Source organism: Tursiops truncatus, chromosome 13, assembly GCF_011762595.2.
Source record: "Tursiops truncatus isolate mTurTru1 chromosome 13, mTurTru1.mat.Y, whole genome shotgun sequence".
Classification (NCBI taxonomy): domain Eukaryota; kingdom Metazoa; phylum Chordata; class Mammalia; order Artiodactyla; family Delphinidae; genus Tursiops; species Tursiops truncatus.
Window position 1 is genome coordinate 24,159,869 of NC_047046.1, and position 18,137 is coordinate 24,178,005.

Genomic DNA, 18,137 nt, shown 5'->3' on the forward strand with positions numbered 1-18,137 from the left:
AAAGTTCTTTGTATAGGTTTGGTTAACAGTTCTTTATCAGATGTGTCTTTTACAAATATCGTCTCCCAGTCTGTGACTTGTCTCCTCATTCTCTTGATATAATTTTGATAGATGTTCTCAAATTACTCTGTTAAAGTTGGTACCAATTTATACTTTCACCTGTAATGTGTGAGAGTAAATGTTTCCTCTATGACTCAATGTATTATCAATTTATTTGTGATTTTTTTCCAGTCTGATAGGTAAAAAATAGTATCTTACTGTAGTTTTAATTTCCATGTACTTTATTAGAGAGAGACTGGGTATCTTTTAGTATGTTTATGTGCCATTTGTATTTTCTTTTTTTAAAAAAAATTTTATTTTTGGTTGCGTTGGGTCTTCGTTGTTGTATGCAGGCTTTCTCTAGTTGCAGTGAGCAGGGGCTACTCTTCATTGTGGTGCGTGGGCTTCTCATTGTGGTGGCTTCTCTTGTTGCAGAGCACGGACTCTAGGCTTGCAGGCTTCAGTAGTTGTGGTACTCGGGCTCAGTAGTTGTGGCTCACAGGCTTTGCTGCTGCGTGGCATGTGGGATCTTTCCGCACCAGGGCTCGAACCCGTGTCCCCTGCACTGGCAGGCAGATTTTTAACCCCTGCGCCACCAAGGAAATCCTGTATTTTCTTTTATATGAACTGTTTGTATTTTTTGTTCATTTTTCTGTTAGGATTGGTTCTTACATTGCTGTGGATGGTGAGACTAAGGATAAACAAATCCTATGGGCCAGTTTAGAGTGGAGCTCAGTATTCTCAAAAATATCCTCTCTATACTCTTCATTTTTGCCCAGTTCTTTGCATCTTGGATCCATTCACTGCCAGCATCATCTGTGGCTCAAGGTCCTGAATTTTCAGTGACTCTGTTTCTGCTGTTTTGACTGATGTTATGGTTGTTCCACATTTGATACTGAGTGTGAGTTTCACCCAACTTGAATACTCCCTTCCTTCCTAGGATTACCACTCTGGGAAATCCCATTCTTCTTAGTCAGCAATACCTTAAGGTCTTGTAAATATATAATCCTTTTACTGATACATGCCAACTGTGATCATGAAATAGCACAGTTACTCATCTTTATAAGTATTTTGAAATTCCCTTTAACTCAATCCTACTGCCATTGTTACAATGGGGTCACTGTTATGTCACAATATCTCTGATGTCCGGTGTGTCATGCAGGTAGAAAGTGTGACATACAGGACAGGAAACAGATTTAATTCAGTTTGGAGCTCTTTCACTTATCTATCAATCCATCTATCACCCATCAATCCACCCATCCATCCACTATTCATCCATCCATCCATCCGTCCATCCATCCATCCACCCACCCATCCTGTGATTGCTCTTATTTGAAAGAGGATCAAAAAATACCTCCACACCCATTCCATAGCAGCATTAGTCACAATGGCTGAAAGGTGAAAGCAACCCAAATGTCCATTAGTGAATGAATGGATAAACAACATGTGGTCTATTTACATAATGGAATGATTCAGCCTTTAAAAGGAAGGATATTCTTTTTAAAACATCTTTATTGGAATATAATTGCTTTACAGTGGTGTGTTAGTTTCTGCTTCTGCTTTATAACAAAGTGAATCAGCTATACATATACGTGTATCCTCATATCTCCTCCCTCTTGCGTCTCCCTCGCATTCTCACTATTCCCAGCCCTCTAAGTGGTCACAAAGCACCGAGCTGATCTCCCTGTGCTATGCGGCTGCTTCCCACTAGCTATCTATTTTACATTTGGTAGTGTATATAAGTCCATGCCACTCTCTCACTTCATCCCAGCTTACCCTTCCCCCTCCCTATGTCCTCAAGTCCATTCTCTATGTCTGCGTCTTTATTCCTCTCCTGCCCCTAGGTTCTTTCTAACCTTTTTTTTTTTTTAGATTCCATATATCTGTGTTAGCATATGGTATTTGTTTTTCTCTTTTTGACTTACTTCACTCTCTATGACAGACTCTAGGTCCATCAACCTCACTACAAATAACTCAATTTCGTTTTTTTAATGGCTGAGTAATATTCCACTGTATATATGTGCCACATCTTCTTTATCCATTCATCTGTCGATGGACACTTAGATTGCTTCCATGTCCTGGTTATTGTAAATAGAGCTGCAATGAACATTGTGGTATATGATTTGTCTCATCTTTGATGATGGTCTGTTTCCCTTACTGGGCTGGAAGCCCTGTGAGGAAGGTAAGAGCCCTGTGAGTCTTGTTCACAGCTGTATCCCTAGAGTCATTGCACATGACCTGGCACATAGAAGCTGCTCTTTTGTTGTAAGAGTGAATGAATGAATGAATGCCTTTTATGGTCTCTCCTTGGCTGCCACCCATCCCTTTCCTTCTCTGGCCACTTATGTTCTGCTGTCCTAGAAAGATCAAAGAACAGCTTGGTCCCTCCTTTGAGGTCCTTTAGCACTTCCAAGCCTTCCTCCCACTCACGCTTTGGATTTGCTCATTTCCACAGACTTCACTTTTAGAACCGGGCATGGGCTGGCAGCCTGCAGCTGGTGGTTAAAGGCTGGACTTTTCCTGTGGGTGAGCTCACTTCCAGACCAGACTGGAAGTTCCCTGAGGGCAGGGACTCTGCTTGGCAGAGTCAGGTGAAAAAGCTTTGCTGAATGTGGGAACCAGTGGACACAGTTGGAAGGCAAGCTGCTCCAAGCTGTGGCTGACTGCTGAGCTCTAGGTCATGGGAGACATCCACGGTGAAGAGCCCCTGCTTCCAAGATCCCCAAATGGGGAATTTCTTCTTCCTGTGGGCAGGTGTTATGATGGGCCCTTATACAGTTTACAGTCCTGGGGGATGTGTGGGGGAAGTGGGGACAAACAAGCACTGAAGAGGCAGGAGGGCAGTGGCCCTCAGAGGCAACAAGGTGCAAAGGAATGGGCTGCTTGACTTTAAGCAGTGGATGGATGTCTGGTGGTGGGCAGGGAGGGCCTGAGGCAGAATAGCATCCTGGCGGGTTTGGATGGTCCTTCCCCCTCCCTCACCTCATCACCTAGCAAGGGTCCCCTCTCCAAAGTGGCTGCTCTGGGACCTCCAGCACCAGCCCCTGAGAGCATCCCAACCCTCCTCTGAACTAGGGCTGCCTTGGTCTGGGCTGCATGGTCACCTCTGTCACTGGCTCACTGTGTGACCTTTGGTGAGTTGTGCCTCTTCTCACAGTCATCTCTGTTCTGAGCCTTGACTTCCAAATTAGACATGTGTTTCCAGATGGGTAGGCTGAGCCCCCAGAAAGGGCTAGGGTTTGATGAGTTCCTTGGAAGGGATTCTGTAGTATCTTTCCTCTCTCCCACCTGCCTTGGAAGGGCCCCAGATAACATTACTGGGTGAGGCACAGGGCAAGGAAATAGCTCCCAGGGGGATCCTTTTCCCCAGTCTCAGTTCCTTCTTCCTTACAGCTGGGGTAACAGTGCCCCTTGGCGCTGCAGGCTGTAGACGGAGAGGCAGAAATGTGGATGGGTGAGTGGTCATCCCACTCACCCATGAGTGGCCAAGATACTGCCATCATGCTGAATTTTCTTCCAGTAACATCCAGCAACTTCTGGTTCTCACCAGAATGTTCTCCATGGAGACCAAGAACTTGGCTGATTCCTGGAACAGTCCTGCACTCATTTTACACATGGAGAAGCCAGGTCCACAGAGAACACAAGATTGGTCCAACAGCAGGTGGCAGGTGATCTGAAGCTTCTAGGCCCCCAGCACCAGGAAGCCTGGCTCCTCAATGGAGCCGCTGGAGCCCTGGCCTGGGTGTTGCCACACAGCAGCCCAGGTGAAGCTGCCCCATGCCCGGTGCCGGTGCGGGAGCACAGTGGGCCTTTGTGCTAGGAGGGCACCACTCCCTGGCCGGCCCCACCCCACTTGAGAGAGAGTGCTTATCTGCCCGCCCACCTCACCGCCAAAGCTCTGCCAGCTCCTCCTTGTTGTGCACTCAGAGCTGCTCCCCGACGGCGCAGCGCTGGGGCTCCTGCAAGACAGCACTGCTGCCAGACTTCACGGGTCCCCTCCCCGGGACTGATCATTAACCCGGAGACCATATAAGGAGCGAGCGGCCTGGGCTGGAGGGACGCATTGTGGCCGCCGTCATGGACAGTAGCACCTGGAGCCCTGCGACCACTGCCACCGCCGAGCCCCTCAAGCCCTATGAGCGCATCCGCAATGCGGCCGACATCTCTGTCATTGTTGTCTACTTCGTGGTGGTGATGGCTGTCGGGCTGTGGGTATGTAGGGCTCCTGAAACGCGGGCTGAGGGAGCAAGGGCCAAGGGGAGGGAGGAGGGGGCACACGGAGGAGCCACCGCCTTGGTGAACTGCAAGGAGGGGAAGGTGGGCTGAAGGGTGTGTGGAGCCGGGTGGAAATGACTTGGAAATGTTTGAGAGGAGTTCAGGGGGCACCGTGTGAGGTGAGGGGCCAAGCAAGGGTGAGCAGAAGTGGGGGTGCTGGCCAGTGCCTGAGGAGGCTCCTCCACCCCGGCTCTGTGAGCAGAGAAGGAGAGTGAGAGATTGGAGAGGCTGGGGGCTGGGGGTGTGAGGGGCAGGAGAGGACCAGCTGGTAGCTGCAGGAAGGATCCCAGGGCTTGGGAAATGAGCCCCAGGAAGGTGACTACTGTCCTGCCTCTTAGTCATCCAGTTTCAGAAGGGAAAGAAGCAGGGTAGATCCGGAAGGACACCAGCCTCTGCCAGCTGCAGGTGCTTTGGGGCAGCCCAAGGCAGAGGGGCTGCCCTGCGTCCCCCACCTCGGAGAGGTCTTGTGCCCTGGGATCTAGGGGCTGGAGTGAGTGAGAGCTGAAAAGCTGGGCCCAGGAAGAGGAGGAGGAGGAGGAAGACTGGAGGGTGGCCTGGTGCTGGGGAGAGGGAAATGCGTGTGGCTCCCTTTTGGAACTATGGGGACACACCAAACCAGAGAAACTTGTTCTTAGCAGTCTTGAACTTGGAAATTTCACTTGTGACAGACGTCGGCACACCTAGCAACTGGAAGAGAGGTATTTTTAAGTGTGAACATATTCCAGTCACTCTCAAAGGCTTTCATGAGGGACCGCAGGCCAGGAGGTGCTAGCAGGTGGTTGAAGTCGTTTGACTTAGAGTAGAGGAGGGTGGGCATTAACCCCTTCATGGCCAAGAGGTTTTTTTTAGAGATAAAAGGAAGTGTTGATTTTTAAAAAGAAAAAAATAATTGTGGAAACCAGATGTGACTGAAAGCCTAAAGTGTCACAAGGAATCTGTGTGGCTGATTCTTGCTCAGTACTCTCAGCTTCCCAGACATGGTAGAAAGTCCAGCCAGGAGCCAGGGTTCTCAGGTTTAGCACTGGCTGTGACACATGCCAGCCTTGCGATGTTGGTAACCCCACTCAGTCTCAGTTTATTCAAATGTGCAATGGGTACAATCTTACCTGTTCTTATGACACCCCACGTGGCTGTGAGGATCTGCAGAGATGTATCTGAAAGCTCCTTATGGACTCTAGGAGTCTTCAGAATGACCTTCAGAATGGTCTTTCCCTGACCAACTTTCAGAGCCTGATTCCTTGGAACTTTTTTTTGTTTCAGCCCTAGCTACCTCCCCTGCTCCTTGGGGCTGTTGGTCCCCTTGCTATTCCCAGAAAAACCACTACAGAGGCCCTAAGACTATGACCTATGGAAGGCTCCCTGCCAGGAGTCCAGAAATATCTGAGCCATGCTCTCCTTGGCACTGCCTAGGGCACAGGGGGCTCAACAAATCTGTGTTAATTGCCTGTCAAATATAGGTTCCTGCCTCCGTCTTCTGAGCTTCAAGGAAGTAAGGAATGTGGAAGTGTTTCAGAAAGTGAAGTGGGTTGAAGAAAGTGCAAGTATATGGGGGATGGGGGTGATCCTCTTGGCTGGCAAGGTTACTCCGTTCTAGTTTTCTATTAAATTTTTGACACTTCCTCCCCAGGCCATGTTTTCCACTAATCGTGGGACTGTTGGAGGCTTCTTCCTGGCAGGACGAAGTATGGTGTGGTGGCCGGTAAGTTTTCTCTGAAATACTATTTGCTGAACCACGATATTCCCCATAGGAGGCCATTTTCTTGTTGGCTTTGGGTGATGGTTATTCTTTCTTCTTGCCTTAGATCCCTGATAATGGGTCACCTGCTCTCCAGGTCTCTGGGCACCCTTAATCTCTTGCAGTAAGGGAATAGCCTTTAAATAAATAACACTTGGAAGTTTTTCAAGGGATAAACAGAGGAAAGACTTCACAAGGAGGACAGCGTGGAGAAGCAAAAAGAGCACACAGTCCGAGGTGATCTTGGGCAAGTCTGAGATTCCACTTCTCTTTCTATAAAATGGGAGTTGGTAATATTTGCCTTCCAGGAGTATGATGAGAAGCGGAGACTGCTTGTGGGGTGGAAACTCAATAAATAGTAGCTCTTTTGCTATCTTTTTGCTACTTTAAGACCCACAGAGGAGAGACTTTATCTCTCCTACCTCAGGAGCCTAACACAGTGCCTGATACACAGGAGGCCCTCAATAAACATTTGTAGAGTGGCTGGAGAAGGAGCCCCCTACTGTCCCCAGTTACAGTTTTCCTCATCTCTTGGTGGATTTTGTATTTTGTATAAACGTGAGGTGTTTTCCCTGATACTTGCACATAGGCAGAAGTATCCCAATCAAAGGACGTGTGCATGGGTGGAAGAGAAACTGGAAGGACCCTTCCATCCTAACAGCACAGGGCTCTGCTGGGTTATCAGTCAGCCCAATGATTATTTCAATCCAGAGTTCTCATCGAAACTACTGGTTGACCAGATTGGCCAAATTGTGAAATTCTTTGGGCGTAAGATACAAGCAGGACTGACTGGTGAAAGGGGCAGGGGTAATGAAATGTACATACAATGAGAAGAGAGCGACAGGTATGGAGGAAGAGAAGCAAGAAAGTGAAGACTGTCACTGTCGTATACACAGAACAGAGGGAAGGTAGGAGGAAATCATGCCACTTCCTGCACTTGGCCTTTGATCAGCTATTTGGGGATGGATTTTAATATTTGGCATCTTCACAGTTGCTAATGTTATCCCTGAAGTCATTTCTGCTTTACCCTTGGCCAAGAATACTGGGCAGATGCTGACTTCTGTGTTGGGTCCCTCATGGTGGTCTCTCCTGACACATTTTATCTTCTCATGCTTTGGACTTTGGTGCTTTCCTAAAAGCTGGTGTTGGATAGGCAGCTCTGATCACAAAGTTCAAGGCAAGGTTGGAGTAGTTCCTCTAGAACTGCACTGTCCAATATGGTAGCCACTAATCACATTGGCTTTTTAAATTGAAATTAAAATAAGATAAATAATTTGTTTCCTCAGTCACACTAGCCATATTTCAAGTGCTTAATAGCTACATGTAGATGGTAGCCACCATATTGGACACTGCAGATCTAGAACATTTCCATCATTTTAGAAAGTTCTATTGGACAGTGCTGCTGTACAGATTTCACAGCCAAGGCTGGCATGAAATCTCAGTGGACTTGAGATTTTCTGAATTAGAAAACTGAATAGGACCTTGCAGTTTACTTTAGTTGTTAAGAAACCAGTGTATCCCCACCCCATCTAATGCTTCAATGCCCCCAAGAGTAAGCCTGCCATCCAGGATGTTTATCCAGCCTTGGTTTGCATCCTGACCTCTTTTCTCTTCCTTCCTCCCTCTTTAACAGGAAACTCATATCTCTTCATGTAAATTTTCTAGGGCCGATTTATTGGGGATAAGGCCTTAGCTTCCAATCTCTGGGTCTTGGAGAAGCCAACAAGAAGGCAGAGGCATGGGGCAGAACCACCCGTAGGAGATATATATTTTGGGCTAGGCCTGGGAACACATCACATCTTAACCAGTGATGATGTCTTTCTTCCTGATGGCACCTGGGTTTGGATCTGGGCTGAGAGTTGGGTGATGAGAGGATTAGCCCCACCCAAAACAGATAATGTGGGGTTTCCGGTGGGTGTTGTTTTCCTTACTCATGTCTTGGATTATTCTAACCAACAGAGAAACATGACATCATTCCGCTTTTGTGCAGAAGTCCCTGTTTCCTTGATGAGGCTGAAATTTGACTTTTCTTCCTCCAACAACAGTTTCCATCTAAGGTTTCACGAGATTATGTTAATGGTTCATAAACCTGCCGGTGTATCTGAGTCACCTGGATGTGCTTTCTAAAAATACAGATTCCTGGACCTCACTCCAGACCTACTAGATGAAAAAACCTTGGAAGAGGGCCCCAAGAATCTGCATTTAAAAAAAGCTTACCAGGTGCTTTTGATGATTAGGCAGGCTTGATAATCACTGGTTTGGGTAGACTCTTCCCTAACTGGTCAGATTTACCGAGAATATCAACATCTATTAGGGATCCTGGCAAGGGGGATTCTTGAATGGGGATACAATGACCTCTAAATCCCTCCCAACTCTGAAAATGCTCTAATTCTAGAAAATTCTAGAGTAGAATGAGTATGGGCTTTGAAGTCAGCTCATCTGACCTGCCTCATTTACTAGTTGTATGACCCTGGGGAAGTCACTGAACTTCCCTGAGCTTCAGTTCCTCCCTCTATAAAATAGGAGAATAATATGTACTTTGGAGGGTTCTTGTCAGGATTAAATGAGATTATGCATGTGCAGCACTCAACACTGTGCTTGGCAGGTGCTCAGTAAATGGGGACATTAACAAATGGAAGGAAGGTTAAGAGCGTCAGGGCATCTTACCCCTAAGATGCCCTGACGCTCTTAACCTTCCTTCCATTTGTTAATGTTCACAGACCTACTAGAGAATGGACTTGAGGATATGGGGAGGGGGAAGGGTAAGCTGTGACAAAGAGAGAGAGTGGCATGGACATATATACACTACCAAACATAAAATAGATAGCTAGTGGGAAGCAGCCGCATAGCACAGGGAGATCAGCTTGGTGGTTTGTGACCACCTAGAGGGGTGGGACAGGGAGGGTGGGAGGGAGGGAGACGCAAGAGGGAAGAGATGTGGGAACATATGTATATGTATAACTGATTCACTTTGTTATAAAGCAGAAACTAACACACCATTGCAAAGCAATTATACTCCAATAAAGATGTTAAAAAAAAAAAAAAGAGTGTCAGGGCAACGCCCCAGCTGGCACTTGTCTGGTGCCCAGTAAATGGAAGCTAGCATTTATGTGAAGATATTGCTACCACATCACTTAAATTTAACTTTCACATTGTGTGAGTATATGAACACGATTTATATGTAATTTATTTATACTACTGTAAGTTATCAATTCCAGCTACACATTGACCGCATTTTTACAGTTCTGAGATTGACTGTGTCTGACAGTTAGTGGCATGCCATACTTTAAGTGGCAATGTTTTTTCTTCTTCGTGCTCCGTGGTATGTCTTACAATAGTTGGTGTTTTTGATTCAGTAAAGTATGGTTATATTCTAAGGTAGTAGTTTTTATCTTTTATTTTTTTTACATCTTTATTGGAGTATAATTGCTTTACAATGTTGTGTTCGTTTCTGCTGTATAACAAAGTGAATCAGCTATATGTATACATATATCCTCATATCCCCTCCCTCTTGCATCTCCCTCCCACCCTCCCTATCCCACCCCTCTAGGTGGTCACAAAGCACTGAACTGATCTCCCTGTGCTATGCAGCTGCTTCCCACTAGCCATCTATTTTACATTTGGTAGTGTATATATGTCAGTGCTATTTCTCACTTCGTCCCAGCTTACCCTTCCCCCTCCCCGGTAGCAGTCTTTAAAAATATGTTCACTACAACTCTTAGGCGCTGTAGAAATGCCTCAGGGGCTGCCCTCACTCTCCTTCCCAGCAACCCGTCTTTTATTTATTTTATATGAGGGGAATCTGCTAAGATTTTGTTTGAGGGCAAGGTTCTGCTGACTTACAAAATTTAAAAACTGCTAATTTAGAAGAAAAATAAGCATGATGATTTCCATTCTAAAATTTAAAATGATTTTAAAACTATTGTAGTACACACTTGAAAGAACAACAAGGCATGCAAGAAAATGCAAATCAAACTACTTTCTCTCCAAAATTGAAAAATAGTTTAAACTGCATCAAAACTATATTTCAGAAAGAATATATTTCTTTCTTTTTTTTTTAAATGGATACGGCTGCCTTCTGCAGTCCCCAAATTGGAATGTGTGGTTTGACCAGTTCAATTGCACTTCTGGGTGCAAAGGAGAAGCACGTGCGTGGGAAATATGGGGCACCCCCCCAAGGTTTTAGGGACATTTGAGGGACCCACACCCTGGTGGGGAGGAGAGGTTTGGGGATCTCTCTTGGGTGGATGCGTGCCTCTCCCAGCCGTCCTTGTCCTCGCTCAGGCCATTGTGCTAATGTTGGCCAGGCTGGAGGGGATCCTTCTGGGTGGGCATTCAGAGGAAAATACCTGAATAGGTAGTGCAGATAATTGGGGCCTGCCAAGACATTCTGTATTTTCTTTCTTTTCTGGCTGCGGGGCATGCGGGATCGTAGTTCCCTGACCAGGGATAGAACCTGTGTCCCCTGCAGTGGAAGCGCAGAGTCTTAACCACTGGACTGCCAGGGAATTCACAAAACTATGCTTCTAAATTTCCCTTTGGATTAAAATACAAAGTCAGTTTAAGCCTGTCTTCGGTCTATAAGTTTATAACCAGAATATCTGTCCTCAAATGTGCTGGCCCAAGGAGGACATCACAGGGGCCACAGGCTCTTGCAGCTGACATTTCTCTCAGCCTCCAAGGGGACACTTTGCCTCCTTTATCTGCCTTTAGCACTGTTGCTTTGTGCTGTAGGATGCGTGAGCAACCAGAGAAACTTCGGAAGGATAGTCCCAGGGGATTTTTAGGAGGAAAGGACTTGTATTGACCTTGGATTGATACACCTGAGGCCCCGAGGGCTTGGATAGCCACCCATGAGAAAAGCAGGTGGAAATCAGAGCTCATAAAATCTGAAAGAAGATTGGATAAAGGAGACGCCAGTTGGGGGGCATTCCTGGGGGCTTCAGTGACTTTGAATGTGGCAGTTGTGACCTGTAACAGGTGGAGATCCAGGCACTCTAGAAAAGGACCCCGTTCTTAAAAAGTTAATGAGGGCAAGAGGGAGAAATAGTTTGTGCTTGGCTTAGGGATAAAAGTGAGGGACCATTGGGAGGAGGAGCAAGGACTCCAGGGCTGGGTAAAGGAAGGTCAACTCACAAAGAGGGCCAGGCAGGGAGGGCCCCAGAAACCTGAGTCACATTGAGGCAAGCCAAGCCAACTGAGAAACACGAAACCTTGTTAGTGAAATGAAACCTTATGTAATTGTGGGCTGGCACCATGGTTTGGTGCCTTTGATGAACAGCTGCCTGGGTGCTGTGCTATATGATTCTTTGAGGATGTGGGAGACGTGAAAGCAGGAAAGTGAGCTTTGAAGGGGAAATTCTCCATGCCTTGGCTAGTGGCAGCAGAAATTACTTAGAGAGATAGAGCCCCAGGTACACAGCCCCACGGAGAACTTTTGTTTTGGAAGAGAGTTTGGTCACACCAGCCAGGACCACTGGCAGAGCCAGGTCCATGGGAGCAGCAAGTACAACAGGGCTGAGCCAACCCTTCAACAACCCTCAAGGCATTTTCAAACATTTCAGAAGTAAGTATTCTAAAGGGAGTGGGGACCTCACAAGGAGCCAGAGGACTTGCTTTGTCCTAGATTTGTGACGTCAGGCAAATCATCAGCCTCTCTGAGTCTCAGAGAGTCTTCTCAGTGTGGGAAACAGTAAGACTGAGATCTCAAAGCCTCTTCCAGTACTAAAATGCTGAGATTTCACACCACAGAGGAAGGAACAAGCATGGGGGAAATGGGTGTGTACATGCGAGCCAGTCCATTGCCAGTGGAAATGTGATGGCTGTGTGTCTCTCAATAGCCACAGTTTCTTTCCTTCCTTTACTATTAAAGAATCATCAGAGAGGAGTATATCACAGTGGTTTAGGTCACGGGTTGACAAACTTTCTTTGCAGAGGCCCACAAAGTAAATATCTCTGTCACAACTACTAAACTCTGCTGCTGTAGCATGAAAGCAGCCATGGACAATACATAGATAGATGGGCATGGCTGTGTTCCAGTAAAACTCTATTTATAAAAACAGGAGGATGGCCAGATTGGGCCCGTAGACTCTAGTTTGTTGACCTCTTGTTCAGGTCTGGGCCAGGCTGCTTGGGTTCAAATGCAGCCTCTGCCCCTTACTAGCTGTGTGACCCTGTTTGGGTTACTAAACATCTGTGTGCCTTACATTTGTTTTCTTATAACAGAGATAACAGTACTTACTTGAGGTTGTTTTGAGGATGCACACTCAGTCTCAGAACAGAACCTGGCACACAAACTCTCAGGTTTAGCTCTTGTTCTTTTTTCAATCATCTATCTGATTGAATCCTCAGTGATCCAGCAAGAATGACGATTAACCCCATGGGTTGCCCAAGTTCACACAAGATAACAGTAGAGCTAGGGTTCTCCCTGTTCTTCTGGTTACTCAGGTCTCTTTTTCCTTATCCTTTGAGATGGAAATTTATGAGATCTATAGGTACAATCTACAGGTTTCTCCGAAAACCAAGACAATCTTTCATTTAGGTTCGACCATAGACCCTGATGGAAATTTTCTCTGAGGAAAGAGGACAGCTTCTCACACTTCTTAGACTCTTTTGAGTAAAATGTATCTGATTAAGTCTCTAAAACCTAATGATCAGATCAAAGTTCAGTCACTTAGGATGCTACTGGAGTGGCCACCGGGAGGCCTGGAACAGCCTGGCAGGCCTAATACCTAGGTGAGAACTCATGAATGAGAGAGGAAGAGCAGGAACAAGGCGAATGGACATAGGAGAGGCAGAGAGCTCACCAAGGGCGCAAGGGTTGGGAAGATGTGAGATGGGAGACAGACAAGTACTTGACCTTCATAAGCCCGGGTGACTGCCAAGTCCAGGTGGCCCTGTCTTCCTGCTCTGATTGCATGTAGCTGTGTGTGCTTTCATTTGTCCCAGGGTTGAGCCTGTGTTTTTCTTAATCTTTTTTTTTTTTTTTTTTAAATCTCTTCCACCACCTAGTCCAGGGCCTTGCATCTAGTATGTGCTGAATTAAAGGAATGAGAGGGAGAAGAGGGATATGTCCCCAGACCCTCATACTGGATCCCTTTGTCAATGTCACCTGAGCCTTCAGCCTGCATTCTGCTCTCTGGTGCAGTGACTACACTGTGTAGGTGGTGGAAAGAATTCAGGAGGTTAGGAGGGTGCTGAGTCCAAGTGAAAGGCTGCTTCCAGCAGTGCTCCACGTTTCTGTTCCTATGTACACAGAACATTTTTTTCCTTTAGGTTTTTTTTTTTTTTCTTGGCTCATGGTAGTAAAACTGGAAAACCAAGCCTGGCCCTAATTAGGGTGCCTGATTTCAGCCCAGATTGGACTCCTTGGTAAAGGCTGGTGTGGTCATGCTTCCTCACTATCTCAAACATTTGGTTTCTCTCAGTTTAAGTCAAGATTTTGCAAACCTTGTCAGTTCCCATATATCTGTGTCTCATTTGTGGTGAGAGTTTTTTGCTTAGCATGCCAGTGACTGCCTTACTCTCGAAGGACCAGTTCTTTCTCTTCCTCCTCCTCTTTCTTCTCTTCCTTCTCCTCTTCTTCCTCCCCCCTGCCTTCCTCCTCCTCTTGCTCTCTCCCCCTCATCCTTCCCTCTCTCTCTTTGGTGGACCCATTTCCCTCCAATTCTTCAAGGCTTGGTTTCCTTTGAGGAGTTTCTCTGATTCATGCACAGGCACTCACCATCCCATGTATCCTTTGTGTTCCGCGGCCTCAGTTGACTGTGTGTAGCCAAGTTCCTGTCATCTAGTTTGTACCTAAGCTCCTGGCTTCTCCTTTCCCTCTGGCTGTCTTCCCAACATTCTCTAACACACTAGCAATTCTGCCAACAGAGAAAGGGAAAAGTAAGTTATAATCAATATCTCTAGTTGGTTGAGGTCAGAAGAGTGCTGAAACTATCAGCCATGATGAAGTCTTTGGATTGTTCATGTTAGAAATGTGTCTGGGCTTTCCCTGTCTACTAGTGGCATGGCACATTTTGAGTTGGCTACAGCTATATGTTTGTTCTGGATAAACTATATGCAAGGGAGGTGATTTGGAGTTGGGGTTAAGAGCATAGGCTCTGGATCCAGGCTGCCTTGGTCTTAACCCCAGTTCCATCCATTCCTATCTCTGTGGCCTTGGCTGAGTTACTTACCCTCTCCTGACTCAGTTTCCTCAACTTCAAAATAGAGGTCATAGCACCTACCTCACAGGGTTGTTTTGAGGATTAAAGTAGTTAATACATGTAAATCTCTTAGAATAGTATACAGTTAGTACTACCCAAGTTGGACATTCTTATCATCATCATCATCATTGTCCTTATTATTGTATCTCATCTCCAGATCCTCCTTCTTTTTATTTATTTATTTATTTAGCTGCTCCAGGTCTTAGTTGCGGCACGCGGGATCTTCACTGCTGCAGGCGGGATCTTCATTGAGGCATGCGGGATCTTTAGTTGCAGCACGCGAACTCTTAGTTGCAGCATGTGGGATCTAGTTCCCTGACGAGGGATCTAACCCAGGCCTCCTGCATTGGAGGCGCGGAGCCTTAGCCACTGGACCACCAGGGAAGTCCCCAGATGCTCCTTCTTAAAGTGTGAATTCAATCATTTATCCATATATGCATTGCTATTATTTCATTCTACATTTACATATTGATTACCTTCTATGTGCCACATTCTGTGTTAGGTGCTGGCATATATTTGTGTGTGTGTGTGTGTGTGTGTGTGTTTGTGTGACACACATTCTTACAAAATGTATCTGAAATTACAAATAGCGGTGAAGGTTAAGAAGGAAATGTGTTTGAATCTTTATGTACATAAGAGGATCAGGGAAGGCCTTTCTGAGGATTGGGCATTTAGGTTGAGCTCTGAAAGATGAGAAGGAGGCAGATGAAGACTGGGGGAAGAGCGATCCAAGCAGAAGGAACAGAATTGTCAAAGGCCTGAGGTGAGGAGGAGCTTGGGATACTTGGGAACTGAAAGAGGGCCAGCATAGGGGAGAGACCATGCATATTGATCAGGCCCTTCAGGTGAGCGACCCTGAGTTGTTGATGATCCCAAGGATGAGCCCGTCTGAGCTGGTGAGAGGGTTGGTCTTCAGCCTCCTTGACCTATAAATGCCAACAGAAGACCTCACCCCCCTTTTGTGCCAACAGCCTGTGGGAAGATGCCAGCTTTGGCAGTCGTTTCCTGATTTCACGCCCCTTTGGTTGTTGGGGCAAAGAGAGAGTTCATGAAGAAAATAAGTGAAAGGCCACCATTGTCCATTTTGAGTTGACATAGGGTAAACAGAGATTATGATGACTCTGGAGAACGCCTGTGTCTAAATATTTACGAGTCTCCAAAATTAAATAGCCTGAATATGTAAGCCCCACCTTCTCTTCTGTCCCAATCCAGGAAATGTCATCCCTACGAGATGGCAAGGGTCAAAGATTAAACCTTTTCAAACTTCCCCTGTGAAAAGATTCCTTACTAAGGGAACCAAGATGTTAATTAATTAATTAATCAATTTATTTATTTTTAGTTTGGAAAATAGAGTCACTTTTTATTAATACATGTTATTTTTTGTTAACATATAATAAGTCTATTATTGTTATTTTAAATGATTTCACAAATACATATTCTTTCAATTTCTCATTTTATATCTCCAATATAAATATAGATAGATATAATCCTCATAAACTCTTTGGAGTCTTTAAAATTATTTTATTTTATTTTTTTGAATTTTATTCTATTTTATTTTTTTATACAGCATGTTCTTATTAGTTATCTATTTTATACATACTGGTGTATATATGTCAATCCTAATCTTCCAATTCATCCCACCACCACCACCTGACCCAAGATGTTAATTTAGATTAAAGACCAGTTCCCCAGAGGATGAGGGAAGTATCGAAATACAAGTGTGATGCAGACACACACATGCTGTTCCTGAATTTACAATGAGTCAATGAGGTGGGCTGGGGGGGTCTGACTGCATTGTGCCCCTTCAGGGAAGTTCAGAAGGGAATGTCTGGGGAGGAAGGGGGAAAGACAGTGTGGTGCTCTGGCCTCTTCTTCTGTCCCTTGGACAGAAGTCACATTGGGCTGTGGGACCTTGGGCAAATCACGTCACTGCTCTTGTCCTCAGACTTCTTACCTGTAAAATGAAGATGAGAACAATATGCACTTCACAGACTGTTGTGAGCATGATCAGATAAGGTGAATGAAGTGCCTGGCCCAACACTTGGCCTCCAAGGAGGCACTGTAAGTTAGTCATCCTCTCTCCCTTTCTTATTCTCCTAGGACGGAGCTCTCAAAGTGTGGTATCCGCAGCAGCAGCAGCAAAAAAAAAAAAAAAAAAAAAAAAAAACTCGGGTTCTTGTTAGAAATGCAAAATTTCCAACCCCAACCTCGACCAGTGTATCAGAAACTTGAGGGGATGGGGCTCAGCCATCTGTGGTTTAGCAAATCTTCCAGGTGATTCTGACTAGGGTTGCCAGATTTAGCAAATAAAAATACTGGCTGGCCAGTTAACTCTGAATTTCAGACAGTGAATGATTTTTTAGTATAAGTATGTATCACTCAATATTGGCACATACTTTTACTAAAAAATGTATTCTTTTATCTGAAATTCAGATTTAAGTGGACATCCTGTATTTTGAGTCTAGATTGTGGTGCATGCCAAAGTTTGAGAACCACTGTCTGAGGATATCTCGAGGGAGGCATCCAGCACAGCCCAGAGTAGTGGAGAGGAGGCCCTGAGATATCCTGGTAGCATTCCTTAAAGGAAAGACAGAAGCTGAGAACAGGAAGCCATCTCCAGAGCTCTGGACATTCTGGGTGTTATATGATCCATTAACAAAGAAAGTGGTTCCCGGAAATTAGCTGAGTGCATTTTCCATTTGAGCTATGAAGATCTTGCTCCCTCCAAGAGAAAATGACCTCTCTGTCTAAGGAAATTCAGGGAACTCCATCAAAACACGGGCTATGTAAAAGCATCATTAATATTTCTTCTGATTAGTATGGCTTTGTGGGGTAAAACTTTCCTAAAGATTTCTCACATGTCACTTCATTTAAGCCAGAGAACACCCTTGTGAAATAGGCTAAGAAGGATTCTTATCCTCAGTTTATAGTGGAGAAAACTGAGGCTCAGGGTAGTAATATGACTTGCTCAAGGTCACATAATTTGTCCTGGCAGAGCCAAGAATTTTTTTTCTTTGGCCGTACTGCATGGCTTGTGGGATCTTAGTTCCTCTACCAGGGATTGAAGCTGGGCCCTCGGCAGTGAGAGCGCAGAGTCCTAACCACTGGACCAAGATTAGAACTGGGTGGGAAGCCTCTCAGTGTGCTTAATAGGAGGGGAAGAAGGTGGGGTGGGGGGCAGGCACACCGTTTAACTATGCTTTCAAGGCATATACAGGGCACTCTTTTTTCAGTCCAGTGGCTACCTCTGATGGTAAAGCTAGGAACACACACAGAACCATTGTCTGTTGCTTTAGGCAATTCTTGACTCTTCAGCTCGTGGTCCTGAGTGTTCACATACTATCTTACTTTGCTAAGGGTGCGGAAGTAAAGAAAAAATGAATGTGTAAACTTGAATCACTTTCTTCCTCTGGGCTTTAATTTTGTTTTCACTTGAAAGAATAGGGTTGACCTTAATTATTTCCAAGGTAATCCCTGCTCTAACATCAGATGACTGAGTGTTGGCAAGTAATAGGCTTTCCCATATATTTCCTATTTTATGTCATATAAAACATAGTTTTCAATTAGCATTCAATGATATTTTCATGTCTTTTTCTACAACCCCAAAAACAAATACATAACTTCCCTGCATACTTTGTTCTAAGACTTCAGGCTCTACAAGTTAATCTGAGACCACCCTGGAATTGTTGCCCTTTATTGTTAAAGGTATTAAAGAATTGTGTTCTGATTATAAAATTACACAAACTCATTGTGGGAAATTTAGAAAAATACAAAAACACACTTAGTGTCTTCTTTTCCAGAGATAATCACTGTTTAATTTGGATAACTCTCTATATCTATCTATCTATCTTTAAAAATTTGGGGATCATATGGTATATAAC

The 18,137-nt window shown here is 45.2% G+C and overlaps 1 protein-coding gene across 2 annotated transcripts in view; it reads left to right on the forward strand.

The window, feature by feature from the left end:
* Positions 1 to 3,972: 3,972 nt before the first annotated feature.
* The window catches only part of SLC5A1 (solute carrier family 5 member 1), a 51,362-nt gene continuing 37,197 nt past the window's right edge, over positions 3,973 to 18,137 (forward strand). Inside the window, exons 1-2 of one of the 2 annotated variants that reach the window (XM_019950562.3) lie at positions 3,973 to 4,251; positions 5,942 to 6,013. In XM_019950562.3, the coding sequence (XP_019806121.1) occupies positions 4,117 to 4,251; positions 5,942 to 6,013 (207 nt within the window). In that variant the 5' untranslated portion in view covers positions 3,973 to 4,116. Of the gene's footprint in view, positions 4,252 to 5,941; positions 6,014 to 11,396; positions 11,616 to 18,137 lie in introns of those variants that run through there. The other variant, XM_019950563.3, reaches the window with a different exon arrangement.